This window comes from Mobula birostris, chromosome 3 (assembly GCF_030028105.1).
Source record: "Mobula birostris isolate sMobBir1 chromosome 3, sMobBir1.hap1, whole genome shotgun sequence".
Lineage (NCBI taxonomy): Eukaryota > Metazoa > Chordata > Chondrichthyes > Myliobatiformes > Myliobatidae > Mobula > Mobula birostris.
In genome coordinates, this window is record NC_092372.1 from 197,373,054 (window position 1) to 197,395,900 (window position 22,847).

General features: G+C 42.4%; 1 protein-coding gene across 4 annotated transcripts in view; it reads left to right on the forward strand.

Moving 5' to 3' along the window:
- Window positions 1–22,847, forward strand: part of LOC140195525 (cAMP-responsive element modulator-like) — a 78,162-nt gene that overhangs the window by 49,682 nt on the left and 5,633 nt on the right. For all 4 annotated transcript variants that reach the window (XM_072253990.1, XM_072253989.1, XM_072253991.1 and 1 more), the window contains exons 6-7: window positions 4,661–4,803; window positions 6,517–6,705. In XM_072253990.1, coding sequence (XP_072110091.1) covers window positions 4,661–4,803; window positions 6,517–6,705 — 332 coding nt within the window. The remainder of the gene's footprint in view (window positions 1–4,660; window positions 4,804–6,516; window positions 6,706–22,847) is intronic.

A 22,847-nucleotide genomic window follows, 5' to 3' on the forward strand; every position in this document is an offset into this window, starting at 1 on the left:
GGGTCCCCAACCTTCTTTGCACTGCGGACCGGTTTAATAGTGACAATATTCTTGTGCACCGGCCGACCGGGGGAGGGGGAGTAGGGTTGCCAACGGACAAGAGTAGCAGTCAAATACGTTGAGCTTACCCCGAGAAAGACTACAATGACCATGAAGCCTTGCGTGGGCACCAGTGCGTGCCGATTTTTTTCTACAAATCATTTTTGGCGATTCTGTTCCGGGGGGGGGGTGGAGCGGGGGTTGATCATGACCGGAATATAAGTGATAAGTGGCTAATACACTCAATTTCGTTTCTGAAAGGGTTTATCTAACGGATTTAATATTAAAAACACAGCACATATTTTCGTGGCATGAATATAGTGATAAGTCAATTAACAGGGGAGGACAGGGGAGCTAGAAGTAAGTGTGGAATGAATTTCCAGTAGAAGTGGTAGAGCAGGTTCGATATTATCATTTACAGAAAAATTGGATAGGTATATAGGCAGGAAAGGAATGGAGGGTTGTGGGCTGAGTGCAGATCGGTGGGACTAGGTGAGAGTAGCGTTCAGCACGGACTAGAAGGGCAGAGATGGCCTGTTTCTGTGCTGTAATTGTTATATGGTTATATAAGTTAATAGCATCATAACATTTTAAGTAACGTTTGGATATTGAACACACAGCACATATTTTCCCCGTATGAACGTATAAAATCATTGCAACACACCAATATCGCTGAATCAGCGGTCCTATCGAGGGGTGATGGGAGACAGCGATACTTGAAGGGGGTTCCTTATGTCCAGTCTATTACACAATTTAGTTTTCGTTGCATTCATTGCAGAGATATGTTGGAAATGGAAGCAACGTTTTCCGTGCTTTCGTGACTATCTCAGGATATTTAGCCTTGACTTTGATCCAGAATGCCGACAGAGATGTTACGTCAGACATACTTTTCAGCCCATCGTCATTTGCAAGCTTGAGGAGTTGATCTCCTTCCCGTGCTGACATGGACGACGCGCGGGTAATGACCTCGCGTGCGTTCAATCTTAACAGTGGCCGTGACAGGGAATGAGGAAAGGTGCAGCTGACTCCTATCGCCAAATCGTATCGTTTCCTCACAGCCCGGTAGCACATGGTTTGTGGCCCAGTACCGGTCCGTGGCCTGGTGGTTGGGGACCGCTGCATTACATGTATCTACAATTCTGTGAATGTGTCTTTGCTACCTTAATTATCTTTGTCATTGTTTGCTCAGTTAGGAAATATTGCAAATTGTTGTATGAACATGCTTCAAAAGTGAGGAGTTCAGAAGAAAAAAAGGTTATATTTTAGTCTTTGATGTGATATTAATAGTAAGTAGAATATTTGTATTTGGCTGAAAGGGATAACATAACATATTCGCCATGATCTAAGAATGCTTTGGGTGACCTCATAATAACATCAACCCTGCACTGATGATGTTAAACAATTGATTATTTAAACCATGTTAGAGGTTCTTAACAGTCAAACTGCAGTATTTCAGGATCACACTGGGATGAGAGGAAAGTCATTTCTGTCAAATGAGGTGTGGTGCCACAACTAATGTTTTTTGAATCTTTTTTTGTGAGATGACAAGTTACCAATAGTTCCCATGGAAGTGAAGCCTGCTTACTTTAGATTTTGTGTTGTAATTAATAAATCTTCAAGAAAAGACTGGGCTATTTGAACAATTAGATTATAAATTGTATTTTACATGTATATTGTGTGACTTTTAGATATGTACAATTTGTTCTGTTTCATGTAGGTTTGAAATTTGGCTGTGAGTATTGTGCAGTACTTGCGACTCATCCTCACTTGAGGCCACCTTCTGCTGCCAGAAGCTATGTAATTGAGAACCCTGATTGATTTTTTTGTTGGCAGTGCATCCTTATGGCGTGCTAAGGATAATCTAGTTTAAATTGAAGCACAAGGTGCTCATCAGGCTTAACAATCCCTGGATCAGGTGAATTTTATATTGGAGCAGCAAATGTTCAGGCAAATTGAAAAACACATAAAATGCTGGAAATGTTTACAGCAGTTAGCATTTGTACAGTAAGAGACAAGTTACCATAATCTGTGATCGTTCACCTTTCTATTCCGAGTTTATGAAACTGAAATGTTAACTTTGTTCCACTCTTCACAAGTGCGGCTTGATCTGCCAGCAATTGTTTTTATTTTAAATTTCCAGATTTCCAATACCATTTTTTATTTAAAATATTAAAATGAGGAGAATTGTTTACATTTCGTCATATGCTTAATAGGAGTGACCTATTTATGAATGAGCTTACTTGCTACAAAATATGAAACTAATGATCTGTTGTTCCAGCAGCCTGAGCATTTGTGCCTCATACAGTTTTTTGGACATTGGTAGCTTATAGGGTGTTAGGGTGAGCAACTTGGGAAGATGGTTACCTTTGATTCAGATGTTTATTGCCCAGTGCTTGTAAGCTACTGATATTATTTTGTATTTATCTGTTAATAATTGTTGCTTTTGGCTTGCATCTTGAATGCTTTGTGAACTAGTATTATCCAAATCTCTGCTGCTCATTTTGTAATTTATATGGTCCTTTTCTGATCAAAAATTACTCACTGAATTTTACGGTTTCAGTATTCAAACGTGTATTGGTCTCCTTATTTTTAGAACTTACTCCTGCTATTTACTGTTTCTATACTTCACTATTTTGTGGGCACGTGGCCAAGTGGTTAAGGCATTGGACCAGCTACCTGAAGGTCGTGAGTTCGAGTCCCAGCCAAGGGAACGTGTTGTGTCCTTGAGCAAGGCACTTAATCACACATTGCTCTGCGACGACACTGGTGCCAAGCTGTATGGGTCTTAATGCCCTTCCCTTGGACTACATTGGTGTCATGGAGAGGGGAGACTTGCAGCATGGGCAACTGTTGGTCTTCCATACAACCTTGCCCAGGCCTGCGCCCTGGAGAGTGAAGACTTTCCAGGCGCAGATCCATGGTCTCACAAGACTAATGGATGCCTTTAACTTCTCTATTTTGCTATGTGCATTCCTGATTTTTCAGAGCTTAATATTGAAGCCCATGCTGTGTAGTCCATAACTTTTGAATTGCTTTCTATTTTACTCAGTGTTTTAAATTTTACTTAAAGTTTCAACCTGGACCCACCAGCTTTTTGACCACCTCCCCTGATATATTTTTGCAGAGCTCAGTGTCATATTTTGGATGTCATTGTATATGTGAAATGTAATGTAAAGGCCCTATGTAAATGCAAACTTTTGTTGTACTGTATAGGTTCAAACTGTAGCATAAAACATCAGTAATAGCTCTATGTGAACTTAACTGAGGAGGGGTTAACCTTGGACAGTTTATTCGTAAGTTATTTCTGAAAGATGTGTATTTCTAATCCATGAAGTTCAAATATCTTTTCCTTAGTTAATTTTGGAAAGAACTTCATGTGCCATCTGTGCTGTGTATGCTAGAGCTGTGGCATAGTCTCAAAAAATAAAAATGGTCGCAGTGTTATTTACCTGTGAGGGTGTCTTTCGGCTGGTTCTGGTGGCCTTCTTGAACTATCTTGGCAAGATTCTGAAATTATACTGTTTATTTAAGAATAATACCAGGCAATTGATTTGCTGGTAAGAGAGTGTACTTTCCATTCCCATTTTCATTTATAGCAGAATGTGACATGAATGCCTGCATTGAAGTTATAGTATTATCACTCAAAATTACTAAGTATTTACTTTCTCATGTTGTACTTTCCTAAGTTGTCTAGACAAGCCAATATAGTTCTTTTCCAGCTGTTGGAAGCAGTTGTGCTTTTATAAATGTAACCCTCAGGCTCGCCCAGCTCATGTTTGTCTAGGGAAACAGCCTTTGGCCCCACCAAACTGAGAAATCACGTTTGTGTGGATGCTGTGTAATGTACCATCCAGTTACAAACCCACAACGCAAAATATCAGATAGTACACCATATGCAATTAAATGATTGAACTTTATGAATCTTAATCTGAATATAGGGTTAGTAATGAAAATAAAAAAGGGCCCATTCAAGGAAAAGTCAAAAGTTCACGTTGGAGCTCACTTAGTAGTCATTCTTCCACCATCGGTCTCCTCCGAGCGTCGCTGACCTTCGGACCCTCAGATCTCAGTCCACTCCGTCTGGTGGTCTACCAGCACTCTCCACATGCGTCTTCCCTCTTCATCTCTCCTCGACAAAAGACCACGAAAAACATCCTTCCAGATTCACAAGACAGAGCAACAATCTCCGATTGGCTAACATTCATAACCATAGTCCTGTTATCTCCAGTTTAATCCAAACATTGCTGCTACAGAGAAACCGTTACCTCAGCAGTGAACATTAAAGAGAAGCTATTTCATTAGCCTTAGCAGTGAAATGTTACAGCGCGTTATATAAGCATTAAAGTGTTTTTACTGTATGGACAAAATTATTTTCAAGCAGTTCATTGATGAAAGTATTTGGTTTATTTCTGCATTCTGGTCGCACAAAAACTAATATGTTGAGAATTGTTGAGTTTGCCTTATTTTATAATATTGGACATTTGTTAGTAGTTTTAGCTTTTAGTTGTATAGGTAAAGAAATAGATTTGACTGGTTTTGTGATTTTTGTTTTTACATTGCAAATTACATTGGCAACTGTTCATTTATCATAGTTAACTGAACATTGGCAATATTATTTCAGAAAAATCCTAAATGAATTGTCTTCTGATGCGCCTGGTGTTCCAAAGATTGATGAAGAAAAATCTGAGGAAGAAGGAGCAACAGCTGCTATCACTACAATGGCAGTACCAACTTCTATCTACCAGACAAGTACTGGCCAATACAGTATGTATTAATTTTACCTCACGATATTTTTTGACATCTTGAGATTTCCGTAGATAGCATTGTATAGCGATATTATCGCTTTTCTAAACCATTTATCTGTAAATCATTACTGTGTCATTAGCATCATTAAGGCATTATCTGCAGTTAATGTTGAAGCATGAGAGAGTTCCCACAATGATTCAATAAGCAAAAAAAAAATTGTTTTCAGAATGTTCTCCCATGGTCTCCCATTTCCACCCTTCCTCTCTCCACCCTGCCCATCAACCTCTGTCCAACAATCACTTTGGGCTCCTGTCTCTCTATTTCCCCTCCTTTTTATACAGGCCTTCTTCCCCCTCCTCTCTCAGTTCTGATGCATGGCTTCGACCCAAATTATCAACAATTCTTTTCTCCTACAAAGACTGCTTGACTTTCTGAGTTACTCTAGCAGATTTTCTTTTGCTCCAGATGTCAGTATCTGCAGTCTTTTAAATCTGTGAAGTGAATGCTACCCAACTGAAAAGTAAAATCAGCATGTTGTTTCATGTGCTATTGTAGATTTTATACCATTTGAGACGTGGCCATGGTTCTAATGTTTTGCATAGCATAATATACTGGCTATTAGAATATGGGTTCATATTTGTCAATGTACTATAATTAAAAATCCAGAAAGGAGAAAACAGGTTAAAATGGAGCATTATGTGGAGTGCATAAGTCTGCTCTAAATTTGATACAAAATATTTTTTAATCATTTCAGAATCCCCAACCTTAATATTTTTTATGGGGAAAAAGATATTGTAACAATATACTTCACCCCTTGTTTGATTACTTTATAACTTTTACTGAACAATGTTTCTCTCACAGCTTTTGCCTTTCTCGAATAGAATTTTGATACTTAAAACAATCTTTTCGAATGTATATTTGGTGACTTTAAACTTTTTGATCACACGCATTGATTTTTTTGCAGTAAATTTTCAATAAGATGGCAAATAAGAAATTGCTGGTCAATTGGAGAGAAATGGAACTTTCTGGGTTGACCTTTTATCTGAGGGGGAAAAAGAGCACAGCTGCTATCACTACAATGGCAATATTAATGGCTATTTCCAAGATGAGTACTGGCCAATACTGTGCTTAGTTCTTGACCAATACTTTGTCCAGATTCGAGCTTTTTACATCTCTTGTCTTAATTAATTATTTTCAATAATTAATATATATGGTGGTTTTATTTTAATATTGAAAAGCAGAAACAAATCTGCACAAACAAGGGGTGATTGATAAGTTCGTGGCCTAAGGTAGGAGGAGATCAGTTATTAACTTCAAACTTAATGCATAATCACTCAAAGAGTTGAACTGCATGTGCATGTAACGAGAGCTGTATAACTCGTCTCCTTCTACCGTAGGCCACGAACTTATCAATCATCCACCTGTGGACACTTTCTGGAGGTCCAAGATCCGTATGCTGCATGACCACTGGACTAAGTGTGTAAATGTAGGAGGGGACTATGTTGAAAAATAAATGTGCTAGGTTTTCTGAAATTGACTCCTTCTACCTTAGGCCACGAACTAATATGAAAATTGCCTTTGTCGTATTTTTCTTTGTCAATAACATGCATAATATAGATTTTTTTTAACAGAAACTTTGGTAGATCAGAATTCCATTTTGCCATAGAGATTTCTCAATACTTATGTTGCCATTAAGTTTTTCTCCTTATCCCTACTTGTTTTGAACTGCAGTCGCAATCGCTCAAGGTGGAACTATTCAGATTGCAAATCCAGGAGCTGACGGTGTGCAAGGATTGCAGACACTGACCATGACAAATGCAGGAACACCTCAGCCTGGGGCAACTATTGTGCAATATGCTACACAGTCAAGTGATGGGACACAACAGTTCTTTGTTCCAGGCAGCCAAGTCGTCGTTCAAGGTACAAAAAAATGGCTAATTTAATAAAATGGTGCTTAAGTGAAGATTTTATCCAAAGATTATGCTCTTGTGAATAGAAAGATTTAACCTGTGTTAACCAAGTTGAACTTGGCATGATGTAACCTTGCACAACCATGACTGGTGGAAGTGCCTTCAATCAACCAGTACAGTCTTTGGTCGCTTGGGAAAGAGGTACTTAAAACAGGTGCAAAACATGTGGTTTAGAGCCTTAGATACAGACCCTTCAAAATAGTCTGTGCTGATTATTAAGCACAAGAATCCCTTTTTATTCTCCACACATTCCTTAAAAACTTTGTCCAGATCATTTTACTAACCTGGAATCTAGAAGCATTTTACACTGTTTTGTATGCATTTACCTACAGTTTTATATGTGGGAGCACCTAGTTCAATTTTAGCTCTTCTAGCAGTTTGCTCTTTGCTCCAGATTCCAACAACTGGACTCTCTTGTGCCACCAGTATGTATCTGTGCTAACCTCTTCCTTTTTTTTTGACTCTCATCCTGTAGACTTTCATGCCGTGATGTTTCAAGTGCTCATCTAATAATCTGATAATAATCACCCTCTGGTGACTGAAATAATTTTTCCAGTTTCTCTAAATCTCCAACCTCTGCTTAAATATGTGCACACTGATGATGGACACCTTTTATTATCTATGCCCCGTATATGTCTCAATCGGGTCCACTCTCTAATCCAAGGAAAATGGAGTGAGCTGATCTAAAATCTCTAGAATGAAATGCTCCATTCTTAGTGAATCTCTTGCATCTTCTCCAGCACAATCAGAGTCTTCTTGTGATCAGATTGTCCATATTATTCAAGCTATGTTCTAACAAATGATAGTCATAGAGTTAATCAAATTATTAGAGGATGTTCCAATTTATCAACATTTTTATTTCACCCAAAATATGGTACTTATCTAGTGCATCAAAAATGGATCAAATCCAAGTTCACACTTTTTTTTGTACTTTGTCTCCCTACCCAATATTGTTATTACCTTGGCCACATTTCCATAGGAGAAGGCAGATTCAAAAGTACTCATTTGCTGCCTTGAGTAATGTATTCTGCCTTCTAGAAAGTGTAATTTTATTGACCTCATTAGTCTTGCTGTTATTTTTGAGAAGCAGTCTTTGGTAATTGTGTGGTAAACTTCTGGGTTCCCTTTTACATTAGACACTTACCTGTTCTCATGCTTTTGTCAAATCACTGTATGTTTATTTAGCCTGATTTTTCCACTGCATTATCTTTTTTTTGTTGGCATAGCATGAAAATTAGAAGCTTACTGTGGTTCGGCGAAGTCTATAAGAATTAAGAAATATGAATAGTTATGTCTTACAACATTATCCACATTACAAAAGATAAATTGCTGATGGTCCTAAAACATATTAAGGTAGGTAAATCCCTGGTGTCTGATCAAGGATATCCTATGACCTTGTGGGAAGCTAGGTATGAAATAAACAGCAACCAGAACAGAAATATTTTTGGAATCTTTAGTCACAGGTGTGATACCGGGTGAATGGAGGATGGCTAAGGTTGTTCCTTTATTTAAAGACTGCAAGGACAAGCCAGGAAACTAAGACTGGTCAACTTAACATCAGTGATGGGAAATTTATTGGAGATGATTCTGAAAGACATAATATGCCAGCATTTGGAAAGGTGAGGAATGATTAGGGGTAGCATGGTTTTATGTTGTGAGAAATCATGTCTCACAAATTTGATCGTGTTTTTGAAGAAGACTTCAAGAGGTTTGAGAGCAGTATGGATTTGATCAAGGCCTTTGACAAAGTCATGCTTGGTAGATCATGTGGTTCCAATGTGGCTAACCAATTAAATATACAATTGGTGGTGAAAGGCAGAGAGTGTTTGTAGAAAGCTGTTTTTCGGGTTGGAAGCCTCTTTACAGTGGTGTGGCACAGGGGAAGTGTTGAGTCCCTCTTTGTTATTATATGGTGGATTCCAGTTAAATGGGATACATCAGGACCGGTAAACTTTAGTCCAATTAAGCAGCTGCCCAACGTTTAATGGAATTTGTTTAAAAAAAAGGTAGAAGAAAGATAAACTGAGTATGAAATCACACATTTAAATGAAATATAGAACAAATTGGAACACTACCAATACAGGTTTCCCCCGCCATCCGAAGGTAGAGCGTTCCTATGAAACGGTTCGTAAGCTGAATGTCGTAAAGCAAAGAAGCAATTACCATTTATTTATATGGGAAAGTTTTGTGAGCGTTCATAGACCCAAAAACAACCTACCAAAGCATGTCAAATAACACATAAAACCTAAAATAACAGTAACATATAGTAAAAGCAGGAATGATATGATAAATACACAGCCTATATAAAGTAGAAATACTTTTCCACAATCATTACTGCACTGTTCTCCGTACCGAAAATCTCACGCAAGTGCTCTCAGCAGAAAATCTCACACAAGCGCTGTTGGCAAGAACACTCTCTCCCGTAACCTTTAAGCTATGAAGCTGCCAAATCATACCAAATAACAGGTAAAAGTACACAGCCTATATAAAGTAGAAATAATGTATGTACAGTGTAGTATCACTTACCGGAATTGGGAAGACAGCGCCGAGCACACTGATGATGGTGTGTTAGACTGAGTTGTCACAGGTTGGGGTGGTGCAGTGGCCCCCACCCTCCGGGCCACCAACCGATACCGATCCGCAAAGCATGCAGGGGTGTAGTGGTAACCGGGAGGCACACAGCACATCTTTAAGAAAAAAGCCGAAATAAACAAGCTAATTAATTGCGTGCCGCCCGACACGTAATTGTCGGCCCAGATCAGTGCTGATTTCCGATTGCATCGCCTCTGATCTGGGCCGACAATTACGTGTCGGTGGCACCTAATCAATTAGCATGTTTATTTTGGCTTTTTTCTTAAAGATCTGCTGTGTGCCTCCCGGCTATCGTTGCACTCTCCGTGAATTGGTATCTGTCCGTGGCCTGAGGGTTGGGGTGGTGGGACACTGGGGTGTCATCTCGTCATCGTCTGCTTCCATTAGAGCAGGCAGCTCATCTTCTATCTCTGCCCGCCTCGATGTCGAAGGTTGAGATTCGTCGTCTGCTGTGGCTGATGTGGAAGACTGCTGAGCCGCGCGCATTTTTCTATCACACAGTTCTTTGTAAGGACTCAAACCATCCTGCAAATATCCCCCAAACCAATGTACCCTTTCAAAATTAAAGTCGTACTTTATCGTTACTCATTCGGTTTCGATTGTTATCATTTTTTCTTCCAATTGCATCAGCTCTTCATCTATCAGTTCTTGGTCATGGGATGCCAAAACCTCTTCAACATCATGTTCGTCAGCTTCCACAAGCCAAACTCATTTTGTCCTTACTTCGTTCACCATGATCAAAACGCTTAATTATGTCTAGTTTTACGCTAAGTGTAACACCCTTATGAGCTCTTTTAGGCTTTTCCAATACCTTAGAACTCATCTTGCAAACGGCTGCTCACCGGCACATGCTAAAGCAATGCCGGCGAGAATGCTGTTCCAAATCTGAGGGAGAGCGGCTGCTCTGGGCGCACGCTGCCTTTTATCGCGTGCTGGCTTTTATCGCACGCTGCTTTTTTTTTCGTAACAGTAAAAACACCTTCTGAAGGCGAAAACAGGGTACTAATGTAGGTCTTTCATAACAGTGAGGTTTTGTAAAGCGAACGTTCGAAAAGCGGGAGACATCTGTACTACTGTGCTAGTACTGTGTATTAGTTCCTAATACTTATCAATGGAGGAATTTATTCATGTCACCTTCTTTTGACTGTAAATGAACAAAATCAGTGCAGATACAGAGTGTAGATGATGGAGTGCTTGCAAACAATGCTGTAGATGATTGCATCCTGCAAATCTTCATTTTCATTGTAACATTCAAGATGATTGTCAATACCTTCAAATTCTTCGTAGTTTCTAACTTGTTGAAGCAGTGAAATCATTTTATTTTCATTGCTGACCGTTTCTGGCATTTGCAAGCCTAAATGCTTGAAACCGTATGAGCAAAACAGTTCTGAATTGCAGTGAAATCACTGCTTTTTAAACACAGACACATACAACTGACACTACAAAAAGCTGTTTGTACAGTGTTATCTCAATGGCCACACACTGACATTAGTTAGAAACTGTTCGGCAAAGGTCTCCTGCCCCAATTAAGTGGCACAGTGCCTCAAATAAATGCGGAAATCCTGGTTATTTTCTCAATTAGTTTTTGTTCTTCAAGAGATCTCCCAAGTAAACAGCTGCCCTGAATCCACTATATATTAATATTTTGGACGAGGTTGTTAGTGGCACAATTAGTAAGTTAGTGGATGATACTAAAATCTGTGGGTTTTTTTGTGGCTGGTGAAGTGGGTTATTTAAAATTACAACAGGATTAAGCTCAACTGGGTAAGTGAGATGAATGACAGATGCGATTTAACTCGAACAACTGCAATTTTGGCATTTAGCTGACACAGTGACATCTGTGTCCTCAGCGATGTTTTTTGAAAAAAAAATTCTCTTAAAAACGCCTCAGAAAACATTGAACACTTAAGAACCATAACAACAGCCAGAAAAATACATCAGCTATCTCTTCAAAAAAGGGTGAGGAGGCAGAATTTGAGAAATCCTTCTTGCTTTTGAATGTGTGCTTGGTCATGAGTATGTTGTTAGGAACATTGAAATTAAAAACAGCAGCATTGACTTTAAATTATCATCTGTCTTCTCTGGACTCCACTTTGTTCTTGCCATTACCAATATATCATTATCCACTGCTCCTACAAATATATGATGTGTAGTTGGTGATGCCCATTTGGGCCTTGAAATGCTTTTGAGCACAAAAACCTTGATCCCAACTTCCGGCTCTTTAAATTTTTTTTTTGTGCTTGGGCAATGAGAATGCTTTTGGAACATCACCCATCTTTTACTTGATTGTCCTCGTTTGTCTTCTATAGTCTCAGTTGTCATAAGGCTATAAAATGTTTTTTAAACCTTATATAGATAGCGTCTCTACCAGTCTCATACCATTTCATGAATGCCTTAAAAATAAAAAAATACTGGAACTTTTCAGCAAGTGTTCCCCTTGTAAATTTATTAATAAATTATAAGAGACTGTAAAACCTGTGTATCCTTTTTTTAAAAAATAGAAAATAGAAAGTTATTTTTCCAGTAAATGCTTTAAATGGTTCCATTGACTATAAATAGGATTTTTTACCCACAACTTTTTGTTACATAGCAAGGTATTATCGTTATAGAGAATAAGTCATTCATGTTTATTCTTTAACTATATATATTGTTTAGTGAAACAGCTCTAACAAATCTAAAAAAAATTACTATTTAAAATGAAACTCAGTTACGTAGGGAACTTATTATTTTTGACCTTTATTGCATAGGAAAGATTTAGTTAGGAACCTGCTGTTGACGGGCAGTGATGTCACTTTGATGTCATTGTTTCTTATTTTAATCCTATAAATACAAGTTGATTGAGAACCTTTTATGTAGAATGAATAGGAGATAAGCACCAGACTCCAAAGTAAAATGGTACAAGATGAGACAGAAACAGGTAAAGAAATATTAAGATCTCAATGCTTTTAATGTAATGGAAGCACTTAATTTTCAAATACTTAGTTAATAGGTGAACTTTAAAAAAAAATTTTCAGCATTACAATCTTAAATTTTGATCATAATGTTTGTTAATCTTTGTTGCAAAGCTGGTTAGCAAAAAATCTGCAAAGTGCTGAAGTGTTTCTGTTTTGGAGGGCACTGCTAATTTTTCAAAAGTTTTGTGGCTTATTAGTGGTATTTATTTCACTTGCAGTTTTGTCTAACTGTCCTCAGCTTAAATTTAAGTTATTTTCTTGTATGTCATTTTGCATTACTGGGTTTGAGGTTTCCATTTTTAATTTTAAATTGTAGAAAGAAAATAATCTTATAAAGCAGATATATATGCTTGTTTTTGATCAGTCAAAGTAACCATAATTTCAGTCAAAGTAATCTTGATTTGTATTTCTTGTGGAGAAGTGTCAATGTGTGAAAACTCTGGAAGCATTGTCTGGAACAAAGATCTCATTTTTGTGCTTACCCGCTTTTGTATTTTAGATGGTAGATTCCACACAGTCTATTCAGTTTAGCGTTCAGGCATCATTAGATTTCCTGGAGTTTGTTGTTAGCGGGGAAATGTAAATGTTAAATAGAAAAGGGGAAGATTATTGATGTCAAAATGAAATCTTCAAATTTGGAGGTGTTGTGGTATTATCAAAGTCTGTTTAGATTCAGTTTTTAAAATGTAAACAATTAGATTCAGTTATGGCTATTACATGAGATGAAACAGTTATCAGTCAAGTTACACTAGATTATGTATTTGTATAATTAACCTATAATTTCATATTCTTCGGCAGTTACGTTAAATTACATATATGGTTTTCATCTCTGGTAATGCATGCATACATTTTCATAAATACATGTATTGGCGTGGTTGCTTCTTGTTCAGCTTGTTTGAAAGGATATTATACCTGTTCTACTTATTCCAATGGAGCTTAACTGGAATGTTTTTGCCCTTCATTTTTGTCTAATTCTGTATTAAATTGTATTATTTTCTCTTGGCTGCTGGCCAAACCTGGTGGCACATTGGCTAGGGTGAGTGGTGTGAGGCTTAGCTACACACCTTTGTTGGTACATTGACAGCAGATGAGAGGAGACATGATAGAGGTATGCAAGATATTAAGAGGAATGGATAGAGGGGACAGCCAGCGCCTCTTCCCCAGGGCACTACTGCTCAATACAAGGGGATATGGCTTTAAGCTAAGGGTTGTGAAGTTCAAGGGGGATATTAGAGGAAGGTTTTTTACTCAGAGAGTGGTTGGTGCGTGGATTACACTGCCTGAGTCAGTGGTAGAGGCAGATACACTAGTAAAGTTTAAGAGACTACTAGACAGTTATATGGAGGAATATAAGGTGGGGGATATATATGAAAGGCAGGGTTTAAGGGTTGCCACAACATTGTGGGCTGAAAGGCCTGTACTGTGCTGTACTATTCTATGTTCTATCCTAAGGTCTCTCTCATCATCTATCATGATTGTGAAGGAAACTGCATTCTCATCTCCCAATCCCCCACAACCTCCTTTTTGCTTAGCTGCATGGCCCTCCTGGACCAGGAGATTTCTCAATGGTGATTGTTGCTGCAGTTGGGCAGTTTGTTCTACCTGGCAAATAGACTGCAAATATTCACCTTATCTATGGTTCCTCATGATTTTATCAACTTCCTCAGCCTCCTTTGCTCCAAGTAAAACAGTTCCAACCTATCCAGTCTTTTCTTGTAACTCCCTCCAGCATCCTTGTGAATCATTTTGGCACCTTCTAGTTTAATTACTTCCTTCCTCTAAAGTGGCAAGCAGAACTGCAGATGCTGGTCTTCCACTGCTGTAACATGGCATTGTAACTTGTGTACTCAATGCCCCTCTGAATGCCATGTCTTCAGCTTATTTACCTGTGTCTCCACTTTCAGGGAACTGTGTTACCTGTCCTCCTTGGTTCTACAACACCCGTCAGGGCGCTGCTATTCAGTGCATAAAATTTGCCCTTATTTAATTGCCCACATTGTTTGGAACGTACTGCCAGGGGAAGTGATGGAAACAGAGTATCAATTTTTAAGAGGAATTTGGACAGGTATGAACGGGCAAGGAATGGAAGGATATAGTGAATGTGCAGAGGGATGGGATTACTTTGGATTGACATCATGGTCTGTACAGACATCATGGGCCAAAGGGCCTCTTCCTGAAAGCATCATCTTGTAGTAGTGTGCTACACACAGCGCCAAAATAACCACACGTAGTCGGTGAGTTAGAGTTGCGATGAAAGAGGTTTATTCAAACTTCGTGGCCTGCTTCAAAGCCTTCCTGTTCCCGCCCTCCCTGGGCAGGACTGCTGTGGGGAATGCATATTCCCAGACCCTTTCCGCGTGCGGGATTTTCCCCCTGCTGGTGAAGGTGGCCTGGCGACCTTTTTGGGGCCGGCCTCTCTGCCTGCGCGTGTTGTTTCGTGAGCCGGTTCGTGTGCGCTAGAAAGTGGGTCGCCACATAACCACTCACCCCCCCAGAACCAGCGATACCTCCCCCAATGTCCACAGTCTGGATTGGCCTCTGTTTGGGAGGTCTGCCCCTGCGCCGCGGTGCCTGAGCCTGGACTGGCTGCGCCAAGTCCACATGGGCTGGTTTGAGTCGGTCCACCGTGAAGACCTCCTCTCTTCCCCCCAATGTCCAGCACGAACGTGGACCTGTTGTTCCTGATCACTTTAAATGGCCCCTCGTAGGGCAGCTGTAGTGGTGCCTGGTGTCCGCCCCATCGTACAAAAAGAAACTTACAGTTCTGCAGGTCTTTGGGTACGCAGGTCGGGCTCTGTCCATGCTGTGAAGTGGGGATGGGGACCAGGTTACCGAGCCTTTCATGTAGTCTATCCAGGACTGCTGTGGGTTCTTCCTCTTGCCCCCTTGGGGCTGGTATGAACTCTCCTGGGACGGCCAGGGGTGCGCCGTACACCAACTCGGCCGACGAGGGGCGCAGGTCCTCCTTGGGTGCCGTGCGGATTCCGAGCAGGACCCAGGGAAGTTCGTCCACCCAGTTAGGCCCCTCCAGGCGGCCATGAAAGCCGACTTCTGGTGATGGTGGAGGTGCTCCACTAGTCCGTTCAACTGTGGGTGGTAGACAGTTGTGTGGTGTAGCTGCGATCCTAAAAGGCTGGCCATAGCTGACCACAGGCTGGAGGTGAATTGGGCGCCCCTGTCGGAGGTAATGTGGGCCGGTACCCCGAGGCGGGCTACCCAGGTTGCTATCAGTGCTCGGGCGCAGGATTCGGAGGTGGTGTCGGTGAGTGGGACTGCCTCTGGCCATCTGGTGAACCGGTCTATCATAGTTAGGAGGTACCGCGCGCCTCGCGACACTGGCAGGGGCCCCACGATATCCACATGAATGTGGTCGAACCTCCGGTGGGTGGGTTCGAGCTGCTGCAGCGGAGCCTTGGTATGCCACTGCACCTTGGCTGTTTGGCACTACATGCACGTTTTGGCCCATGCACTGACCTGTTTATGCAGTCCATGCCACACGAACCTGTTGACGACCTGCCAGAAGGTTGTCCTGATGGAGGGGTGTGCTAAGTTGTGAATGGATTCGAAAACCAGCCGGCGCCAGGCTGCTGGGACGACGGGGTGGGGTTGGCCGGTAGCTACGTCACACAGGAGGGTCCTTTCACCTGGGCCTACGGGGAGGTCTTGGAGCTGCAAACCGGAGACCACAGTCCTGTAACTAGGGATCTCATCGTCTGCCTGCTGTGCCTCTGCCAACACTGCATAGTCCACCCCCTGGGACAGGGCCTGTATGGTAGGTCTGGATAGTTCGTCTGCCACGATGTTGTCCTTTCCCGAGACATGCCGAATGTCCGTCGTGTATTTGGAGATGTAGGACAGATGTCGCTGCTGACTGGATGACCAGGGGTCGGACACCTTCGTGAACGCAAAGGTAAGCGGTTTGTGGTCTGTGAACGCGGTGAAGGGCCTACCTTCTAAGAAGTATCTGAAATGCCGGATTGCCAGGTATAGTGCTAATAGCTCCCAGTCGAAAGCGCTGTATTTGAGTTCGGGTAGTCGTAGGTGTTTGCTGAAGAACGCCAGGGGTTGCCAGCGACCCTCGATGAGTTGTTCCAGCACTCCACCGACCGCTGTGTTGGATGCGTCCACCATGAGGGCAGTAGGAATGTCTGTTCTGGGGTGCACTAGCATCGCGGCGTTTGCCAAGGTTTCTTTGGTTTTAACGAAAGTGGCTGCGTCCTCTTCATCCCAGCTAATGTCCTTGCCCTTACCCGACATCAGAGTGAGCAGGGGGCGCATGGTTCAGGCTGCTGAGGGGAGGAAACGGTGGTAGAAATTCACCATACCCACGCATTCCTGCGGGCCTTTGATTGTGTTGTGTCGGGGGAAGTGGCGGACCGCATTTACCTTGGCGGGCAGCGAGGTTGCCCCATCTTTAGTAATCCTGTGGCCCAGGAAGTTGATGGTGTCGAGTCCGAACTGGCATTTGGCTGGGTTGATTGTAAGGCCGAATTCGCTCAGGCGGGAGTAGAGCTGGCGGAGGTGGGACAGATGCTCCTGACGACTACTGCTGGCTATGAGGATGTCGTCCAAATAGATAAACGCAAAGTCCAGGTCGCGTCCCACCGCGTCCATTAGCCGCTGGAACGTCTGTGCAGCATTCTTTAGACCAAACGGCATTCGGAGGAATTTGAAAAGTCCGAACAGGGTGATGAGTGCTGTTTTGGGGATGTTGTCCGGATGTACCAGGATTTGATGTATCCCCGGACGAAGTCTACCTTGGAAAAGATCCTTGCGCTGTGTAGGTTTGCTGCGAAGTCTTGAATGTGCGGCACAGGGTAGCGGTCTGGAGTTGTGGCCTCGTTCAGTCTGCGGTAGTCACTGCATGGTCTCCAGCCCCCCGTTGCCTTGGGCACCATGTGCAGGGGGGAGGCACATGGGCTGTCGGACCGTCGTACGATCCCCAATTCCTCCATCTTCTTGAACTCCTTCGCCAGTTGGAGCTTGTCCAGGGGAAGCCTTCGAGCACGGGCGTGGAGGGGTGGTCCCTGGGTCGGGATGTGATGCTGTACTTCGTGTCTGGGCATGGCTGCCGTGAACTGCGGTGTCAGTACTGATGGGAAATCCGCCAGGATGCTGGTGAATTCGTCGTCGGACAGCGTGATGGAGTCTAGGTGTGGGGCTGGCAACTTTGCTTCAGCCAGGGAGAACGTTTGAAAAGTCTTGGCGTGGACTAATCGCTTCCCTTGCAGGTCAACCAGCAGGCTGTGGGCTCGCAGAAAATCCGCCCCCAGGAGTGGTTGGGCCATGGCGGCCAGTGAGAAGTCCCACGTGAACCGGCTGGAGCAGAGCTGTAGCCGCACCGTGCGGGTGCCGTAGGTTCGTATTGTGCTGCCATTTGCGGCCCTCAGGGTGGGTCCCGGTTCTCTGTTGTGGGTTTCGTAACCCGTTGGAGGTAATTCGCTGATCTCCACTCCGGTGTCGACCAAAAAGCAGTGTCCTGACTGCTTGTCCCAGACATACAGGAGGCTGTCCTGATGGCCAGCTGCCGTAGCCATCAGCGGCTGCTGGCCCTGGCGTTTCCCGGGAATTTGCAGGGTGGTCTGCAGCGGCAGGCCTCTGTGCCCCACCGCTGGTGGTAGAAGCACCATTGTTCGTTGGGCTCCTCACTCCCGTCGCTGGGTTTTGTAGGCTCTCCTGCCGGGCCTGGTCTGGTCTGGTCTGCCATTGGGCACGCGGCTTGGTGATCTGCGACAGATGCCCCTCTCTCTTTCCTGGCATTCCACAGCGCATCTGCCCGGGCTGCCATCTCCCGGGGGTTGCTGAAATCTGCGTCGGACAGCAGCAGGCATATGTTCTCGGGCAGTTGCTCTAGGAACGCCTGCTCAAACATGAGGCAGGGTTTGTGTCCTTCAGCCAGGGCCAGCATGTCGTTCATTAATGCTGACGGCGGCCTGTCTCCCAAACCATCCAGGTCCATTAAGCGGCGTGCTCGTTCACGCCATGAGAGTCCGAAAGTCCTTATGAGCAGAGCTTTGAATGCTGTGTATTTGCCGTCCTCCGGGGGCGTCCTCAACTTGTGCAGCTGTCTTCTGGTCGAGGGAGCTCAGCACGTAGTAGTAGCGAGTGGACTCCGAAGTTATCTGCCGAATGTGGAATTGAGCTTCTGCTTGTTCGAACCACAGATGGGGTTGCAGCGGCCAAAAGCTTGGCAGTTTTAATGAAACTGCGTGAACAGATGCAGCGTCGGTCATCTCTGGTCCAAATATCATTTGGGCCGTCGGGTCACCAATTGTAGCGGTGTGCTACACACAGCGCTAAAATAACCACACGGAGTTGGTGAGTTAGAGTTGCGATGAAAGAGGTTTATTCAAACTTCGTGGCCTGCTTTAAAGCCTTCCCGTTCCCGCCCTCCCTGGGTGGGACTGCTGTGGGGAATGCATATTTCCAGACCCTTTCCGCGGGCGGGATTTTCCCCCTGCTGGTGAAGATGGCCTGGCGCCCTCTTTGGGGCCGGCCCTCTGCCTGCGCGCGCTGTTTCGTGAGCCGGTTCGTGTGTGCTAGAAAGTGGGTCGCCACAATCTATCACTTTTATGTAACACTAATGTAAAGCTCATGGGTCTGAATTTGCTGGATTATTCTTATTGCTGTTAAACAACGGAACAGCAATGATGTGATTAAGCTGGAAAAGGTGCAGAAAACAATAATGCAAACTTTGCCTGGACTGGAATGTTTAAGTTATAGGAGAGACTAAATAGGCTAGCACTGTTTTCCCTGGAGTGTAGGATACTGAAGGCTAACTTTACAGAGGTATATAAAATCATGATGAAGGACATAGTTAAGGTAGATAGTCACAGTCTTTGTCGCAGGATATAGGATACTAAAACTGAAGAATATGGATTTAAGCTGAGAGGGGAAATATTTAAGAGATTTGAGCGGAAACTTTTTTTTGTGCAAAGGGTGTGGTGGGTATGTGGAATGAGCTACCAGAGGAAGCTGTCAAAGCAGGTTATTTTACAATATAAAAATGTATTTGGAGAAGTACATGGATAGGGTAGGAGGTTATGGGTCAAAAGCAGCTAAATAGGACCTACTCAGATAGACATCTTAGTCGGCATGGATGAGTTGTGCTGAAGGCTTTGTTCCGTGCTGTTTCTTTCTTTGACTATGATTGTGGTGTTTGTATGACCCTTAAGGGAGGTTGACATTTCAGGCTGGACCAATACTTAATTGCCCCTTAATGACCTGCCACCTTGAATCACTTTTGTCCTTGAGGTATACCAAGTAGTCTGGGGACCTCCATTTGTGGAGACATAAAGTACTACAGTACGGAAATGGGCTATTCTGCCCATCTAGTCTGTGCTAACCTGGTATTTTGCCTCATCCATCTATATGAACACAGACCAATTCCCTCCACACCTTTCCCATGCAAGTACCTATCCGTATTTGTCTTAACTTTTACAATTGAACTCGCATCTACCACCTCTGCTGGCAGCTCATTCCACACTCACACCACTATCTCCGTGAAGAAGTTCGCCCTCAGATTCCCCTTAATTTTTTAACTTTTCACCTGAAACCTATGACCTCTATTTCTAATCTCAACTCACGTCAGTGGAAAAAGACTGCATGTATTGATGCTGTCTGTACCCTTCATAATTTTGTATAGCTCTTTCAAATCTGCCCTCATTCTTCTATGCTCCATGGAATAAAGTTGTAAGCTATTCATCCTTTCCTTATAATTTTTTTTGTGCTTCTTCAATCTTATTGATATCATTCCTGTAGGTAGATGACCAGAACTGTACACAATATTCCAAATTAGGCCTCACCAGCATCTTATGTGCATCTTGTATATTTCCTCACCCCTTTTTCTTCTCATCCCCGAAAAGAAATGATAGGAGTTGACTTAGATTTGTTGTCTCTGTAACCTAAACTCAACTTGCTGATCTCTCCTTTTGTTTTAAATGTAAATTGAAAGTGTTTAGAGGTATCAGTAATTTTCTTGAGAGAGATACCAATTCATTACTAAAATATTTACATGCTTTGTTCCCCTCTATTTGAAAGCAATTTTAATTTTGATGGATTTAGTTTCCATGAGGTTGAAAAATGCAGTAGGTAAGCAGGCTTCTGGCAAATTTAATTGGCAAGTAATTTTAAGTGCCTTGTTCATTGCCCAGAAGGAGCAGGAATATTTACGTGCAGCTTTTGAGGAAATCCAGTGTTGTGGATGTCTACGAATAACATCTACCACAGTGACTCTCTTTCCTTGCCACTATCTTTAGTAGAGGAGTCTAGTTTTGCCTCCACCCCTCCCACTTCTTGTTCAATTGTTGGAGATTCTCCAGTCATCTGTCTGCACCCTCTTATTATCAGGGTTCACTCGTGGCTTTTTGCTAGCCTTTTGATTAGTCAAGTTCCTTGGTGGAAAATATTTTTTCAGTTATAAATTCCTTAGTACTTGACCTCCTTGAGCAGAAGTAACATCTGAAAATGATTATTCATATTCATCGCCTAGATCTGGAAATTCAGTCAATAGGCATCATGTCTGAGGAAGGGTGTCATTGAGAATAGTGCCTACTCAATTATTGCCTTTGATATGATTGTCCATCTTCTTGAATTTTCTTAAATCTTTTAACATGCCATTTTTAGATTAATATTTTGAATAATATATGTTAATTGCCTTTTTTGATGGTCCTATATTAAAAATACTAGTGAACCTTAAGAGCCTGAATTTTAGTTTACAGTAGACTGCCTGACTTTGTTACAATTTGTATTAAAAAAGGTGAAGAAAGTGTTGTATTAGCTTTTAAATATCACAGTGATGTGGGGTGATGGATTAGCACCTTCCTTGCAGATCTCCAGTTAAAATAATTTAATTTTATCCTTCATTCTTTCCCTTTCACTGAGACTGTGAATTAAAACCAAGATGAACTGATTTAAAAATATTAATTACAAGATTAAGCATGACAATATTTATCAATTAGTATACATTAATCAGTGTTTCATTACAATGTGATGAAGTGCTAATGCAAGCTTCCAGTGAGTTAGATGCGTTTAATTTTCACACTGTACAGGTGTCCCCCGCTTTTTGAATGTTCGCTTTACGAAACCTCGCTGTTACGAAAGATCTACGTTAGTACCCTGTTTTCGCTTTCAGAAGGTGTTTTCACTGCTACATAAAAAATCAGCGCGCGGTAAAAGGCAGCGCGCGTCCCGAGCAGCCGCTCTCCCCCCGGATTCGGAACAGCATTGCTTAAACACGTGCCTGTGAGCAGCCGTTAGCAAGATGAGTTCTGAGGTATTGGAAAAGCCTAAAAGAGCTCGTAAGAGTGTTACACTTAGCGTAAAACTAGACATAATTAAGCATTTCGATCGTGGTGAACGAAGCAAGGACAAAGTGAGTTTGGCTTGTGGAAGCTGACGAAGATGATGTTGAAGAGGTTTTGGCATCCCATGACCAAGAACTGATAGATGAAGAGCTGATGCAATTGGAAGTGGAAAGGATAACAATCGAAACCGAATGCAGTAGTGAACTGAACGTGAAGTAACTGTGTGAGATTTTCGCTGCAATGATAAAGTACGACTTAAATTTTGAAAGGGTACGTAGTTTTAGGGGATATTTGCAGGATGGTTTGAGTCCTTACAAACAACTGTATGATAGAAAAATGCGCGAGGCTCAGCAGTCAAGCAAGCCTTCCACATCAGCCACAGCAGACGACGAACCTCGATCTTCGACATCGAGGCGGGCAGTCATAGGAGAAGATGAGCTGCCTGCCCTGATCGACGATGAGATGACACCCCTGTGTCCCACCACCTCAACACCCGGGCCCCAGACGGATACTGTACCGATTCGCAGAGAATGCAGCAGTAGCCGGGAGGCACACAGCACATCTTTAAAAAAAAGCCGAAATAAACAAGCTAATTATTTAGGTGCTGCTGACACGTAATTGTCGGCCCAGATCAGTGCCGATTTCCGATTGCATCGCCTATGATCTGTGTATTTTTATGTGTTATTTGGTAGATTTGGCAGCCTCATAGTTTAAAGGTTACTGGAGAGCGCGTTTATGCCAACAGCGCTTGCGTGAGGTTTTCTGCCGAGAGTGCTTGCGTGAGATTTTCGCTATGGAGATCTGTGCAGGCAATCGTTGTAGAGAAGTATTTCTACTTTATATAGGCTGTGTATTTATCATATCATTCCTGCTTTTACTATATGTTACTGTTATTTTAGGTTTTATGTGTTATTTGGCATGATTTGGTAGGTTATTTTTGGGTCTGTGAACGCTCACAAAATTTTCCCATATAAATAAATGGTAATTGCTTCTTTACGACATTTCGGCTTACGAACGGTTTCATAGGAGCGCTCTACCTTCAGATGGCGGGGGAAACCTGTACTAAGTTTTCAGTATTCGATGGGACAACTTGCTTCTGCAGATGACATTCACAGGCAGCCCAGTTGAAAGGCAGTTGAGTTCTGTAATAGTCTTCTTTTCTTCCACAGTTCTTTTAATGTTTTCATTGCCATTATTATGTTCACTTCTGTAATTCATGTTTTTGAATCCTCTGGAACCCA